Source organism: Aulostomus chinensis, chromosome 3, assembly GCF_037954235.1.
Source record: "Aulostomus chinensis isolate RoL2024-O1b breed Wild chromosome 3, RoL_Achi_v1.0, whole genome shotgun sequence".
NCBI classification, from domain to species: Eukaryota; Metazoa; Chordata; class Actinopteri; order Syngnathiformes; family Aulostomidae; genus Aulostomus; species Aulostomus chinensis.
This window is the reverse complement of record NC_141322.1, coordinates 5,925,953-5,942,866: the sequence shown is the minus strand read 5'-3', so window position 1 is coordinate 5,942,866 and position 16,914 is coordinate 5,925,953. Positions and strand designations below refer to the sequence as shown.

At 42.3% G+C, this 16,914-nt stretch overlaps 1 protein-coding gene across 24 annotated transcripts in view; it reads right to left on the bottom strand.

Moving 5' to 3' along the window:
- nfasca (neurofascin homolog (chicken) a) overlaps nt 1–16,914 on the bottom strand; it is a 150,707-nt gene that overhangs the window by 38,716 nt on the left and 95,077 nt on the right. For 21 of the 24 annotated variants that reach the window (XR_015112031.1, XR_015112032.1, XR_015112033.1 and 18 more), the window contains 11 exons: nt 16,195–16,212; nt 13,784–13,889; nt 9,642–9,838; nt 9,392–9,514; nt 7,378–7,548; nt 6,924–6,971; nt 3,018–3,132; nt 2,005–2,189; nt 1,794–1,925; nt 1,286–1,429; nt 73–184 (listed from right to left, as the gene is read on the bottom strand). Coding sequence is in view for 19 of the 24 variants with exons in the window: in XM_086198335.1 (XP_086054461.1) it covers nt 73–184; nt 1,286–1,429; nt 1,794–1,925; nt 2,005–2,189; nt 3,018–3,132; nt 6,924–6,971; nt 7,378–7,548; nt 9,392–9,514; nt 9,642–9,838; nt 13,784–13,889; nt 16,195–16,212 (1,351 nt within the window). In the remaining 5 variants the exon portion in view is untranslated. The remainder of the gene's footprint in view (nt 1–72; nt 185–1,285; nt 1,430–1,793; nt 1,926–2,004; nt 2,190–3,017; nt 3,133–6,923; nt 6,972–7,377; nt 7,549–9,391; nt 9,515–9,641; nt 9,839–13,783; nt 13,890–16,194; nt 16,213–16,914) is intronic. The other 3 variants (XM_086198344.1, XM_086198337.1, XM_086198354.1) reach the window with 3 other exon arrangements.

The following is a 16,914-nucleotide window of genomic DNA, read 5'->3' as shown; positions in this document are numbered from 1 at the left end:
CATTCATGTGGGGTTTGAAAGAAAGCTGCCAAAACCTGTATCTTTGGATTAAAGTGAACAAAAGATGCAAACCAGCGTAAGACTGGCAGAGGAGAGCCGAAGAAGGGACAGTCCAGGAAGGTTCTGTTGTTCTCAATGACTTTAATAAGAGAGTTTTTAGGGCCCAGCATCCTTGGAGCCATGTCTGCAGAGAGAGAGAGAGAGAGAGAGAGAGAGAGAGAGAGAGAGAGAGAGAGAGAGGATCACATCTGAGTATTCTATGCTATAGTCTACATTGGACCTGGGCATTTTATGAATCCGCTGACTATGCCCTTTGGGCATCCCTGTTGGGCCCCTGGAATGTCAGGCATTAACAAAAATGAACAAGTATTTATGCTGTGCATGCAATACAAAAGTGTTGCTTTTATTTTGGAAAGCCTGGCGCTTTTATTATTTACGTATGGACGCACACATCTGCTTCCATCTGTACAACAAAAGTTGATGCTAGCCAGCTACCCCTGGCCACCTAAAAATGTCAGCTCACAGTAAAAAAAGAGAAGTTAAGAAAAGTCCAAATGTCCCGTTTTCAACAAGACATGGACTGATAAATATTTCTTTAATGAAGTCAAAGGTAAAGTTGTGCGCTTAGTTTGTGTTACACAAGTCGCTGTGTTTAAGGGTTACAATCTGAACCGCCACTACACCACAGACAGGATTTTTCTCACTGAACAAGTAAACTGAACTGAAAACATCAAAAACACTTCTTGCTTTTTGTATGAAGTTGATCAGTTGCTCATGTTTAACATAATGCAAAACATATTTCAGTATTTGTGAAAATTTAACAAGTTGAAAATAAAATAAAACAGTGATTGATGATATTTTTTTAAACTGTCTAGTACTTTTATTGGATTATTTTTTCCCTCTACAGCCTACACATAATTCATAAATTTACATAAATATTTACAGAATATTCTTATACTTCTGATTACCAGTAGCAGCTAATCAAAATATATAATTTACTGCGTTTTAAAAAGGGAGAAAATTCATATAGAGCAGAATTAAGTTCAAGTTATCGTTGGCTCGGCCCTCCACCACAGCTCAGATTTTTCATGTGGCCCCCTATAGAAATGAATTGCCCAGCGCTCAGTACGCAAGAATTCAAGTACTCAGTGAGTACTTGTGTAATCCTGAAGTAAAGACTTAGTAATAATCTTGTTGGCATGGAGCCACGACTACAGAGTACTCATGTAGTGGAGAATACTCATGTAGTAATGCAATCATGACTACAGAGTACTCATGTACTCACCGAGGACGCTGAAGAAAGCGTTGGCCAGCAGGTAACCATGTTCATTGGAGGCGTTACACTGGTAGACACCACTACTTCCTATCTGCACTGAGCGGAAAATAATGGTGTCGCCCATCACCTGGCGGCCAGGGACAGTCTGAGAGGCTGGGGGGGTAAGAAGGTTAGAAACAAAAATGACATCATCATCAACACTCAGCAAGGTTTAGGCATGGACTTTGGACTTTTGACAAACACCACCAAAGCTCAAATTCCCACTATTTATACAGGACATCAGTTTGATCTGAAAGTGAGCCGTGCTGCAAATATAATAGACTTTGTTCACGTGCAGGAACAGAAATTTTAGCTTGAATTTCAGTAACATATGAGAGATGTTATAATGACATTAATGAAAAAAATCCAGGATAATTACTTGTCAGGACCAGGGCCGACTACTGTATATACATTTACTTCATAATTAATTCTGAAAGGAAGGAAGGAAGGAAGGAAGGAAGAGAAAATATTTTCTTACTCTCTATTGGTTCACCGTTGACCAGCCACTCGATGTTGGGTTTTGGGTTGCCGTTGGCCCGACACACCAGGCGTCCATTCTCATCGGGTGCCAGCACCAGGTTTGTTGGTTTGTCCAGCCAGTAAGGAGCCGCTGTACAGGGAAGGGAGCATGATGATGTTGTACACAAATGTTGGCTCATCCAAACGTAGGGTCTAAAGTCATCACTGACCTTTGACCTGAACAAAGATGGAGTGGCGTATGCTGCCCATTTGATTGTTGGCCATGCAGACGTACTCCCCAGCATCCTCCGCTGACACGTTGATAATCTTCAGGGTCTTGTTGAAGTTCTCAAACTTGGCTTTGTGTGATGGCAGATCTCCACCTTTCTTAAACCACTTGATGGTGGGAGTGGGTCTGCAGGCGCCGCCGAGGACAGAGAGACAAACAAGACAGACACACACACACACACACACATACAGACATCAGACTTTCATTTTGATTTTCTTTGGTCATAGTTTAAATCATCTTGGATATCCATTATTACTTAGTATTCTTTCTCCTAAATTCTCGATTTTAACTACTGTAAATGTATACTTCGCAGATTTGTCCTTTTATGTCTTGACCTTATCAAGTATGCAGGTTTTTGTAAAATTACATTGCATAAAAAATGTTTACTCGGTGGGCATGTGTTGATTGGACTGCAACCACATGGCATGGGTATAGTCTTCATTTGGTCTGGAGACTGAGCTAAAAAGTCCAAAATTTGCAGACCAAACCAGGTACGTGTGAAAGGACCCTTCGATGCATAACATCATAACATGATGATGTCATCAATTGACATTCCGCCTCGGGTTCCTCAACAGTGAAAATAGTTTGTAACAAAGCAAATGGTCATGTCAGATTGACTCATTTATCCCTGATTTCAGATTATAGGTGAGGGAGGGGTGGTGGAGGCGGTGGGGCTGTCTACCACTACGCTGGGACTCTCTGGAGACTCGAATGATGAGTCACACCCACATTTAGGCCAAACAAAATAAATGTCTGAACGTCATAGAGAAACAAATCACAACACTGCAGCTGCAAATGTTTTTAACAAAATCTACAAGTGTGTTTACTCAGCACCAGTTTAAAAACCTGTGTGTGTGTGTGTGTGTGTGTGTGTGTGTGTGTGTGTGTGTGTGTGTGTGTGTGTGTGTGTGTGTGTGTGTGTGTGTGTGCGTGCGTGCATGCATGTGAGCTCACAGTCCAGCAGCGATACACTCAAGCCGCAGCTCCTGGTCACGCAGCACCATTTTGGTACTCTCACTCCCTGATGGTGAGAGGAAGGTGGGGAAGTAGGGCTCAGCTGCTTTACGGCCTGCGGACGAAGAGCAGGGAGGGGTTCAAATCTGAGCACAGCACATCTGAACTGCAATGAACGATCCTCTCTTTAGGTGATGGCACATGAATATAACATCATTATTGTGGCCATTTCCTTTGTGGCTGTGTTCCATCTCCACCAGACTTTGGCTCTCTCTGCAGGCTGTCGCCAGGCCAAAGCGGCAAGTAAAGCGGTCTAACACCCTCTGGCTTCTCTCACAGGAAGACATTAAGAGATGCACAAACAACAACAGGGTCATTGATCTTGCTCTGTGTTTGCCAAGGGAACAGGGTGTGCCATTAAAAGCTTACCAAGAGCAGATGATAAGAGCAGGTTTTTGTGATGAGATTAGTCCAACAACAGACTGAAGTATATTTAAAGATGTGTGGTTGATGCATTTGTCTCATGTTAAATCTTCCTGCGGGGCTTTAGCTGCCTTGCCAAAGCTGCGGCCTTTACAACAGAACCTCGGTGGTCTTGGGAGCTGGCCTTTGGGTTGTAAAGACTTTTATAATCCACACAAACATCACACAATGTCTGGGAAGGAGGAGGTAAAATCAATAATCTAGAAATAAACCCACGCTAAGTGCATAACTATATTCAACACAGTTTAGCGATTTGCTAAAGATTTGCATTATTTGGCATGGCAACAAACCTCTCAACACAAACTCTGGACAATAAAACTGTAAAATAATGAAACAGCTCCACTAAGCGGACTTGAGCGTGAGTAAATTACCAATCACTGTCTTTGTTTGCTTCCTGCAGCACCCAAAGTTGGGCGGCATTTTAAACAGGCATGCAGTCAAACTGGCTTTATTGTGAGTCAAACCCCTTTTTTTTAGTCAACTGAAGGTCCTATATACACACTTTAAGACATTCTATCTTGTAACCTTGGCAATACTGCCCCCCGGAACTTTAATTTTCATGTTCCTGAACAAGGAGACACTGTTCTACAACCATGAGGTTACAAATGTTAACAGTCACACAGCTTGTATGGAACAATTATCTAAAATACTAAAAGTGAACATTTTACATGAAATATATACATAAAAACTATGTGTACAGCTACACATTGCTAATGAAGTAGGTCTGTTAATTGAGCCTGGTCAAATCAAAAGGCTTACCAATAAGGAGCTGATTTCTTTTTACACATTACACATTTGTTGTGTCCTTTCACGTTATTGAGTCTCCATAGACTTTAATTGTACCTGAACTATTGCTTTACTCTGAAATCTCACAGAGAAAATATACCAGATTTTTCGATCATGTTTCTGGTGACCAAATCGGGAGTTTTTAGTGAGATGTTGGGCGTTGTCAGCATTCAAGCTTATCTTGACCCAAATTATAATTTTTTGCTATCCTGTAAAAGATGTTTCTGGGCCTACACCAGCCCAGAACTCATCCACAGTACTGTAAAAATAAAGATTCTGTTATCGCATTGCTTATTTCTCACCTCCAATGTCAGAAATATATGACATAGGGGACTGTAGGCTATTCACAAGGAAATTCTGGGACATTAAATGACATTAGGGAAATAAAAATGTGTAGAAAAGCATGTGAAATGTCCTTTAATGTAGTATATTATGGTTATTTACACATAATGAGATCATGTTTTGTAAAAGTCTAAAATCAAAGACAAATATGTCTGTAGGGTGGCACGGTGGTGCAGTGGTTAGCACTGTCACTTCACAGCAAGAAGGTTCTGGGTTCAAGCCCCAGCTCGGGCACGGAGTCTCTCTGTGTGGAGTCTGCATGTTCTCTCTGTGCCTGTGTGGGTTCTCTCTGGGTACTCTGGCTTCCTCCCACAGTCCAAAGAGACTGTGGGTGTGGCTCTGAATGTAAATGGTTGTCTGTCTGTCTGTGTTGGCCCTGCAATGGACTTGCGACCCGTCCAGCGTGAACCCCGCCTCTCACCGGAAGGCAGCTGGGATAGGCTCCCCCCACCCCACCCCCCACGACCCTTAACAGGAAAAGCAGTAGAAAATGAATGGAAATTTACCAGTAATTAAACATTTTTGCCTTCATTTTATCTTCCATTGTCACTGAATCTTGAGTAATTTACCTGAATATTATCATTTCTTAATAAAGTGACAGCTGCCCAGCCTGATCCAACAGTGAAATAAATGCTACCAACACATCAAATGAAATCTGCAGAGAGCTCCTGCCTGCTGAGAAGTGTGCAGAATCAAATTAGCCCTCTTTTGTGATGCAGCTCTGTCTGGGATTAAAGCATCCGTTAGCTGTTAGCTTTTCCGGAGGCCGGCAAACAGACAGAAGAGAGTGAGGAGGATCTGGTGAGGAGCAAAAGCTTTGAGGGTTAGTGGGAATAAAGCATTTATGTAAACAGTTGCTCAAGTGGATAAATGGTGAGCCTCGGAAAAGTGTCAAACATCTCGCTGGCTTCCCAGGATGTGCTGCAGCCGTAGACCCCTCACATCCATGAAAAAACAAACAAACACTTTTTTAGCTTCTGTTTGTTTCATAAGAGATTAGCATTAAAGAGGCTATATGAATGTTGTCATGGTTGCATGAGAGCATTTGGACAGCTGTTCCTGTCACTCTGTCGCTCTCACACCCAAGTGTGGCGAAGAGCAAAAGTGCAGCCCACTTCCATATATTAATGACCACAGCATGAAACCAGACTGAATATTCATCATGTGACCTAATCCTCCTCTCCGCTGCAGGCATGTCAGCATCTTCAGTCCCTCTGGGCCCATCCCAGCCGTCAGCCCGCTCTGTCCGGGGAGCATCTTCCCCCTGGGGGACGTATCCCATCCACCCCAGGGCTTCTCTGCCTCTCAGATCATGCCAACAGCACATATGCTGCCACTTATTTATCTGTCCCCCCCAGCTAAGAGTTCAGGCAATAGCTGTGTGATCTATGAATATAAAATTGTATTCTCTGACAACAACACTTGAATTAAGAGGAATGTATCTGTTAATTATTCATGATGTGTGATCATATAATGAAATTATACTGTATAATTGGGGTTAGCGATAGATGTGTTGGTTTGCCTCTCAGATGTCATATTTGCTAACCGTGGATGATGCATGTTTAATTAACAGTTCATTAACATTGCACTGGATTATTGCCATCACTGAGATTATACATTTTGATCAGTTTTGTGACGCCAGACATCTGAGATCTCCACTTATTGATGTCTGAGGATCTCTGAAGGCCGGCTAGCGGCTTGAACAGGAGCGAAAATGGATGCTAACTAACTTACACTCCTGATATTTTGACAAGGACCAGCCTTCAAACATTTTCATACCATTTATAACATTAGCTCTTTCAGCATTGATTACCTTTGGATGCGCTATAGAAATACTGTACTTGGCTTGTTGGAGGTGTAGTTGTGCATGCAGTCACAAAGCAAACACTGATACCACAGCGATGTGAGAACATTTGATTTGTGTACATGGTCATGTGGGAGCAGTGACAAATCTGTGGCAACATCTCATTCTTTCATCTTTTTTAAATGAACTAAACACCTGAAAAAAAGGATTGAAGAGCCCAAAAGACACATTGATGAACACATAGAGATTTTTCTGTCTTCAAATGTGACAAATATTTAGTACAGAGAACTACAGAGAAAATTACAGTAAAAAAAAAACTACGGGCGCATTAATCATTCAGTAAATTGTACACCTGTTAGAGGGTTAATGTATGTCACAGGTCAGTCTGAGGTCAGTGGGTAAGCCATTGAGCTAGCAAGTTAGTATGCTAGCCATGTTACAGTATTACAGTAGGACAGGAAGTTGAGCTGTCCAGACAAGAAGTGACTCACCACCATAGGGGTCACTGGCATTGTAAGACGTGTCATTATATGGCTCCTCTGAAAACACACGCACAGTGGAACATTTAGTCCACGAAAACACACACACACACAAACACAAACACACACACACACACACACACACACACACACACAGTGGTGCTAAACAAAGACAAAGAGCTGAAACAAAAGATGTCACATTATTTCACAGGAATCCAACATTTCACTGTCTTGTCTAAGGAAGCTGTCATGAATGTATCTCTTGCCATGCCATGACATCACCTCTAGATGGGGACATGTCATATTCCATTTGGTTTGGAAGAGTGTGTCGTCCTTACATCATCACACATACACACGCACAAACACAGTGGACATGACAACAGTTTAAACAGTGTTACCTTCGTCATGGCTTGTACAATAACATATTTGTGAATGGATCATGTGTGTTTGTGTGTGTGGGACTCACTGGTCACAACTTTGAGAGTGAAGGGGTTCTTCTGCTGGATGGTGTGCGTGAAGAGGAAGCGAGCGTTGCAGCTGTAGTCCGTTTGGGCATCCTGAGCCACAACGTTGGAGAAGTATAGGTCTCCATTCAGGCTCATGGATACTCTCTTATCTTGATTGATCGGCATCATCACTGAAAACCACAGGGATTTTTTTGTGAGTGTTCATGTCTTCGCTGAGAGGGCCATTTTAGTGTTTGTCTGTTTGACTCTCTAAAAGAGACAAAAATTCATTCTGCGTTGTTTTTTGCTGGATTGACCTCAGCATCGTTGTTCCCTTCACCAAGGAGGTCATACAATCAACAGCTTTGGTTTGCCTTCTAGCAGGATAACACAAAAAAGTCATGATTGGATTTTGAAAGCATATGGTAGGATGATATATCTTCAGCAGATAAACTCAAATTATTATTAATTATATTGGATTTTTTAATCGATCCAGAATGGGATCTGATGATGTCAAATCGAGGTGTGTGCTATTTGCATGCCCTCTTCTCGCTGACCCTTTTTGTCAGACCAACTGTAACAACGAGATGCTGGCTGACTCGCTTTATCCAAAAAATGTGAATTTGTGAAAAATGTGAATAACTGGACCAGCTCAAAATTTCAGCCCAGCTGAGCTGTTAACTTTTAAGTCAAATATGTACGTATACATCATCCCCTTATACCAGACGGATGTGCATGTTATCATATACCACTCAGCGTCTGTTCTAATTAACCCTGCTGATGTCTCGTGCTACAGTTGCTACAGGCAAACTCAGCAGCACACCCACACAGACATTAGATGGACGGTCATACACACTGGAAGTGCACCAACTGATGTGAGCCATATGGTCATCAAGCGGCGCCCCAGGACCAATCAGCAGCCAGGCCAGCAGTGCAGATCATGTGTTGGCGTCTTATAGTGTCTGGTGAACTGAGGATCGTGTGTGTATGATAGCACGTGTGAAGGGAGTGGGGAGGTTTCACATGATGGCAAAGGACAAGATACAGTAGACGCACTTTTTCAGAGGGAACTTTCTCTATCTTATAGTGTAATATTGAGAAAATGATATTCAATTTTAAATTTATGTACTTTGCTAACAGTGTTGGGCTCCCTCCTACTGCATGTGAAATCGCTTCATGATGTCCGTCCTTTACTGGGCAACACAGACAGACGCACACCCATCTACTCACACTGGCTCAGCAGTGGTCTAAGCCACTCAAAAAGAGCACAGTGAGGAGACGAAAGGGCGTCAGACTTAAAAGTCTCCTCATACAGACCGTGAAGGGACTGAAGATAAATGCTTGCTTCCAAAGATGATAACGTATTTGACTCATCTTGGTTGCATATACAACTAACCCTAACGATCAGAAACAATAACCACTTTTCAATCAAAAACATCAAATCAACTTACTACTAAAGTCCCTCAAGTGCTCAGTGGACTGAACTGGATCAGTTTGCATTGTTGAGCCAAAAAGAGAGCTGAGCCACAAAGTGAAGTCTTGAGATTATTTCTCTCGACTAGAATCTAGAGAAACTAGACCAGAGACTAGAAGTCTCGAAATTATTTCTCCATGCTGGCCCGGGAATGCATCGGGATCCTCCAGACAGTGCTGGTCAATGTGCCCAGGGACAGAGCTGCCTGGGGTCCCCTGCTAGAACTGCTACATCTTCAGATAAGCAGTTGAAGGTGGACGAATGGATGGATGTTGTTGTCGAACACCCAACTGGAACTGGCTGGAGTCACTTAAACCAAATTCCTCAGCCACTCAAACTGGACTCTCTAAAGGCTTTTATAATATACTTATCACATGCAGAACTACTTATCAAAACCTATAAAAATATATTACAGTCACGCAAAATAAAAGGAATTTATCATATTTGAACTTCGTAAAGATTACACATGGTGTCTGAATGTGTGTGTGTGTGTGTGTGTGTGTGTGTGTGTGTGTGTGTGTGTGTGTGTGTGTGTGTGTGTGTTTGATATTGCTGCTCACTGCTGTTCATCCAGAATGTGAAGGGCGGAGGCAGGCCTGGTGGAGGGTTGCAGGGGAGGATCAACGAAGAGCCTTCATTCACCACCACTGGCTCCAGCACCTCCTTAGGCCACAGAGGAGCCTCTGCAAAGATGGGCCAGGGTGGAGGAGAGGAGGAGGGAAAGGAGAAGTTTGAGTCGTTAGATTTCTGTCTTAATACAGAAAGGAGGTTCCTTTGTGTGTGTGTGTGTGTGTGTGTGTGTTTTCTTACTAGAGACCCGCAGTAGGATCTTGTTGGACAGAGCCACACCATGGTTATTGCTGGCAAAACACTGGTACTCTCCTTCATAGTCTTCAGGTCGTCCTCCGTTACGGAAACCTATTTCCAGGGTCCCCGAGCGTTTCCTCATCGTCACTCGCGGATCTTTTCCAATGTTGAAAAACTTTCCATTTCTGGTCCATGTGAAACTGTTCATTTAAAAAAAAAAAAAAAGGAATGCAGGAGGTTAAATTTGCTGAACACTCTCAATTCTAGTGGAACGCATACATATATCTCAGGGTGTTATTATCATTACTATGTGAAATTACAATGGTGTTTTCAGAACATTAACCATAGCTTGATGGAGGGGTGGAGCATGGGCCAAGGAGGAAGCCATCAAAAACTGCTGCAGATACACAAATGCTCTTCTACTTTGGTTAACGTTGATGTTACTAGACGGCATGTTACCAGATTTGAGTTGGTGATCCACTAGAGTAGCAGAATGTGTGAAACTGTTGTAAAAAAACAGGAGTCTGACCTGTCCTCATGGCCATAATTTTACCCCTGTCCCATAAATCCAATATTCAACAGAAGGGAAACAAAAAAATATTGAGAACTCTACTGAATTCCTCCCATTTCTGACACGTAATCGGATCTTTCATATCACCGCATTCAGCAGCAGACTCTCCTGTCTTAGAATCCTTGTGAATTCTAAAATGAGACATTGGTAATATTGCTGTACGAGTATATGAGCGTGGGCGCTTTAAGAGGAAACGAGCAAGACAGTCATGGCAAAATGCACCTCCTCATGATGGGATGCGAACAAACTTGCATTACCAACAACAAAACTTTGAAGTGCTGCTTGTCTTGTTGCTAGCTGATATGACTCATCTGGGATGTGGCAGCACCACCAAAATCTACTGCATATGATCAAGCTTAATAACACTGTAGCTTAATCCTGTTCCATGTGGTGTTTCCAGAGGGCTCCCTGATTAGTGAAGAACAGTGTCTATGTTTACATAACATAGCTCTATTTTTAGTGAGGAGAGGGGATTTACCAAAGATGCTTCCTATCAATTTTAGGAGAGCTCCACTCAAGCTGGGCCTGTACCATCTCCATCCAGAACACAGGATCACTATTGCAGCAAAAGAAGCCAGAGCTCTGTTCGTGTATGTGTCATGGTGTGTGTGGTTCAAGTCTGATTGTGAGTGAAAAAGGGAGCGATCCCTTTTGCTGAATGTTTCATGAGCATGAATAGTCAACTGAGTGCATTATAGGAGCACAATGGCTGTCCTGGGGAGGGGAGGGCAGGAGAGGGGAGGCCGGTATGAGTGCATGGGAGAGTTGCCCTGAGTGCCTTACTGTGAGGTTGTGTCAATGTGTGTACACAGCGAGTGTGCAAGTATAAGTGTGTGTGAGTGTGTGTCTTATGTAAAGCCAATCTGTCCCCAAATCAACAATGTGCCACTGTCCTGAGCTGGCCATACACACAAGTGATGTAACCACTGGTGGCTCCATTTGTGTGTGTGTGGAGGCCTGCTTTTCAGTGCGAAGTACGAAAGACTTAGTTTGTGCATGTGTTTGTACTAATGACAGAGAGAACATCCATTTATATTTGCATTTGTTCATCTGAAAGTCATCAAGTTATTTTTAGAGCAATCTAGAGTCTTCAAGCTTGTATTTACCAATCAAACCGACAATTCATGATTTCTTGTATTGCAATCTGCATGAAAGTATTGGCCTATTTATCTTTAGCAGAGCAGACAACAGAAAGGTTTGCTGTGTAACTACAGTAGTACCTGGAGAAGTGAGGGACGAGTAGTATTTGCCAATCACATTTGAGCAGACTTTGAGTTCCATGCAGCTAAAAAGTGTGTGGAGAGCCCAAGAGGTGGAATACAATGGCTGAAGTGAAATTTGGCAACCCATCTGCATCACCCATTGATTGATTAGATTTTTAGTTTATCTGTGTTCACATCAGTTGAGAAACAAACCGGCCATGCATGTCACCTCAGTAATCTGCACAAACACTTTGATTTCTAAAATCAAACTACAATCGGCGCTGAGTGACACCAACTTCCTCTCACTGCTTGTTCACTGTAGCGTCGGACCAAAACCGTTAGAGTTACTTTTACAAATCCAAGTATTAGTGGATTACTGGGTGAACAGTTGGATAAGGAATATGAGAGAACTATTTGTGAGTACTTAAAAAGTAAACTACACTTTTTGGGTGAAGTGTCGTTTAAAAAGGTTTTTGTCCATCAAAAAAGGATAGACATCATTTTAAGAAATGATGTGTGTCCTTAAAACTTCAGAAAATGTTGACTGAGATAAAGACATCTGGGGCAGACTGTCAGACACTCATGGAAGTAATGGAAGGTAATGCTGGGGGGGCAGCAGCAAAAAGCACAGCAGAGCACTTGTCAGGTAGAGGGAAGTTGGACAGGTGTCACACTGTGTTTATAGGGTTGTTACAGGGCAGGGGGAGGGGCTTAGAAGGGAGATGCCAAGGGGAAGCGCGTCACTGAGAAAGGGCTAGATAAGGTGAAAATAAGTGTGTGTGTGCGTGTGTGTGTGTGTGTGTGTGTGTGTGTGTGTGTGTGTGTGTGTGTGTGTGTGTGTGTGGCAGACAGAGGGGGCAGAATGGAGGGAGAGCAGATCTGAGTGGCACTGTCACTCTGCATAATTCACTGCCAGAAATGGGGGGGGGAGAGAGAGAGAGAGAGAGAGAGAGAGAGAGAGAGAGAGAGAGAGAGAGAGAGAGAGAGAGAAAGGAGACACCAGGGACAGACAGACCAGGGTAGCAAAAGGCAGCAAAGGAAAAAAAGGACAGAGAGAGAGACAATGGGCCTGAGTGAAATGAATGAATGATAAATGGACCAGAGGGAGGAAGAGGAGGGTAGAAAAGATGAGTGAGCATCCCTCAGGTCCTCAGCTGCTGCACTTCCCTGATTACCCGCCAGCTGTGTCCGATTGGTTCAGACAGTCTGCAGCCTGTCACGTTGTCAAGGTGTCTCACATCAGTGTTACTGCCTGAGGCTGCTCACGCTTGAGTCATGGGATACATGTGAAGGGTCAGATCTCACACAGGCCCAGTGGCATCTTGTCATGCAGATACTCTGGCTTTGAACTGAAGCTGTCCGGATAAAGTTAGGGGTGTTACCTGAACAGCGCACACCAGGATGAATACATGCCACACTGTGCATTAAAAATCTCCTGATTGATTCTCAATATCAGTTTGAAGGAATGTCAAGTGTCTCACAGAATGCATGCATGAAGAGACCAAGGCCACTTACGGTAAGGCTGCATGTTAGCGGTTCATAGCCACAATGCTAACATAAATCAAGTAGGATCAAGTTGGGATGGTGGTTGGAACAGAAACATAACCAGAAGATTTAGCTTGATATCAAACAAAATGTTGACCTTTTTATTGGTGTTTGGATATTTAAGTAAACTGGGACAGCAGGCTGCAACTTTCACCCAGGCCAATGATTCAGCCAGGTATGATACGCAGTATATCGTAACCTTTTGTGACATCAAAATCTTCAGTTGTTTCTCCGCATCATGCTTGTATTGTAGGTACAAGTGTTTGAGGTTTTCTTACAGTGTACAGTACTGCAAACAACCATAGCTGACGAGACGAACCCCTCCTGGGATGAAAAGCTGTAGTTGCTGTTCAGTGACGTCATGTGTCAAAACTGCAACAGTTATGTCTTCCCAACCTTGAAGTGATACTTCACCCAAAAAAAAACATTTATTTTTTTGAGCTCATGAACACATATTCCTCCAACACTACATCTTGGGACCCAAGAATGCAAAAAGAGTGCACCATGTATATCTCGCTTGAAGCCAATGAGAGCAACTAACACCAGCAAAACCTGCCCAAAAACGTCTGTTAACAAACTCTCAAGAGCATCGTCTGCTATAATCCACGTCCTCTTTATCCAGCCATACGCTCAGTAATCCACAAATACTTGGTTTCGAGCAAAAAACAAACTAAGTGCAACCCTTCTGGATCAACAACCGTGAAGCAGCACAGATGTTTGTTTAAATGTTACTGTAGAAACACATTCTAAATTTGAAATGTACTTTACAGCCCCTTAATGATTTGCTTGTATCTTTTGTATGTGTGGGGGTGTTGTGTAGTGCTTACGTAGGCGGCGGTGTGCCCTTGGCCTCACACTCGATGATGATGTTATCTCTGGGGTCGACAATGTAGTCCTTGACTGACTGCTTGGTTATAGTGGGGGGCTGCTTCACTGGGGGGGGTGGGGGGGGTGGAGGGTAAGGTTACATGAATAAGGGTGTGTGCAGATGATGCACACACACATGCATACAATCAAAACTGGCTTCTTCGTTCAAATTAACTATTAAAATAAGATTAAGTTGCAATAAGATTATGATGTGTTACGGTAATAAAGTCAATGAAGCAGCAAAGGGACAGATATGGACAAGAAACAGGAGCCACAAAATCAAATTTACAGCACATAATCATCATATCATTTCAGATCAGCTCATGTTCAGGTTTACCTCTTAATAAAGATACAGAAATAATATGGATTGACAATAATCTTAAAGTCTGGTTATAGTCTGAATTACTGCTTGACCTATTTTTTTTTAGGAGAAAACGAAGATCAGCCTCAACTATCAGTTGAGTAACTATCAAATGTAAACAGACCATGGTGTCCAGCTGTGTTAGATCTACTGTACATATTTAATGGCTCACTTAAGACACACACGCACGCACACGCACACACACACGCACACACACACACACAAACACACACACACACACACACACACAGAGCCAACATTTCTCTGCCCTTTTGCCTTTCTAGCTCACTGAGCCCTGCAGGGCTTTGAATCTAACGCTGCAGACACACACATTTACACACTTTGTACACACAAACCAAGATAACAAGCACTTCAGTGGGCCAGCCGGCCGCCTGCTGGATTAAAGGCGAGACTCTAAAATGAAGCTCTCTGATGCGACTATGAAGACTGAATTCCTGTTGAAGAGAGCAGTTCCCATCTTTAATTGAAGCTCCACCGGCTAATCTCAGCCACCAACGAGAATGCATTCGATTGTAAGATCACTCATGTTACCATGGCAACCATAAAAGCGTTTTTACAGTAGGCCTGGTTGTGATAGAAAAGGTGGACTATCAGAGATAATTGGTATGGAAATGATTCATCCACATGCAGCCTCTATTTCTATAAGCGGCTTCTGGGACATGAATACATCATGTGATATTCCTGTTTCACATTCATGCACATTTGGTTTCTTCTCTTTCATACATGCAACGTTACAATGTGAACGATGTGGTCAAATAACTTCGTACTTGTATGGAAACTATATATTACTGTCTAAAATGAGCCCATTTACTCAACCAATGCATGTTCGAGCCCATCAGTCTTACATTTGTTGTCATCTTCAAATTTTCCATCGGAAAATTTTCCATTTTTTCAATATTATGAGGGATACCAACGGTGTTTCCGTGCACAGTGAATTCTTTCATATGCACAGATTATTTGTATCTTGCACGCTACTGTCCCACTTTTATTCAAATTTCATGTTTTTTGTGTTGCAATAAAAGAATGTTCACAAAGTCAAATCTGTACTACAGAGCCTCCATATCTGCTTATGTGAATACAAAATATTTACATTGATATGACAAGGAAAATAGGTACGTTTTTTTCGGTTCACCGGCTGTGTCTCCTGTACAGCACAGAATGCGTTCAGCTTGTCAAATTCACATAAATCTTTGATCGCCAGCAGTGTGACTCTGAAGTGCTGTACTGCATGTTTGCAAGTTTTCTCCCCAACAAACCCCAAAATGTCGACGAAACATTCTGCACCGTCAAAGGCACCCTATCTCAAAAGGTAGAGGGAGACGCTAACCATCGCGAAAGAAGTTGGACTTCTGGACATGCAAAAGAAAGGTAGAAGTTACGCGGCAGCTGGTTTTTATGATTCTGATGAGGAGTTTTCTGATATTTTCTATGAAGGTTTGAAACCTTGAGAGTGTTTCAACAAGAGAGAAAAGTGTGAAAATGTTAACGCCTGTCTGAGGAAAGTGTATAAAGTGTGGAGTAGGGGTTTTATAGCCCCAAAACATCTATAATAATTGTAAAAATAAAGCAGACTACTTCGCAGATTTCGCCTGTTGCGGTTATTTTTAGAACAGAACCCTTACCCACGATTAACGAGTATTTTAGGATTTTGGAACCTCAGTCATTACATTAATTATGTTAAGTGTGTTTTCACAAAAGGTTATGGGGCCACTACCAGGTCCACCAGGCATGAAACTGGCTGCACTTATTGAAAAATAAAAACATATCATTAAAAAAATGGCTGGATGTTATTATGGCTTATCACTGCCACTACTTTGATCCCATTTAAATGCCGGACATGTCATATCATCATATTGTGTATCCACATTGCGCTCTTTGTGGGCTTCTCATAGCGGCATCACCCCTGCTGCACTGACGGTCCCACTGAAGTGCGAGCTATCGAGCAGGTAGCAGCGTGTGCTGCAGCACTAACACAGTGATATCACTTACAGTCTTGCAGGATCTTTGCTGTTAGTCCGGTGTAAAGCCACAGGAAGACAGAGAGAATGTAAGGTGGCTGTTAATCATATTAGAGGCAATTGGACATCATCTACACACAATTATAAAAACATGTTAACTTTAAGTGTTATCATCTACAGCTTGTAAACTAATAATAATAATAATAGATATGATTATACTAAACAATCCATTAGTTGCTAGAGGGTGAATATGGTGATGGAGGACTCACCTGTACGGAGTTCCAATGTCATGAGCAAAGAGAGAGATACACAGAAATGTGGATTAATTAATGCAACGACACATTTATGATGTTATACTGTTTATCTGTAAAGCAAATTATCAATAAGAACTGAAAAATGAGTTTAAAATCTGGAAATAAGATGTTTTGTCTGACCTATTTCTATATGTAACTAAGCTAATCAAAATGACAGGGGGATACAGTTTGTCATCCAGATGTGCTTGTTATAGTACAATACTGTTTCGGGAGAAAATACCTTTGGAAATGTTTTCGGGAGGATGCGTATGTGGTATAGTGAGTCAGTAGTGGAAAGCAGGTTCCCCTGTCATTAAAAAACACCTCCCCGCACACACACACGTAAAAACACTCACAAGCACACAGAATGAAGCGATGCAGTGGTTGTGGTTGTGTGGTTCACATAAGTCATGATAGATGATATATGCACAATTTTTATTTTTTTTTGCATGTATTGC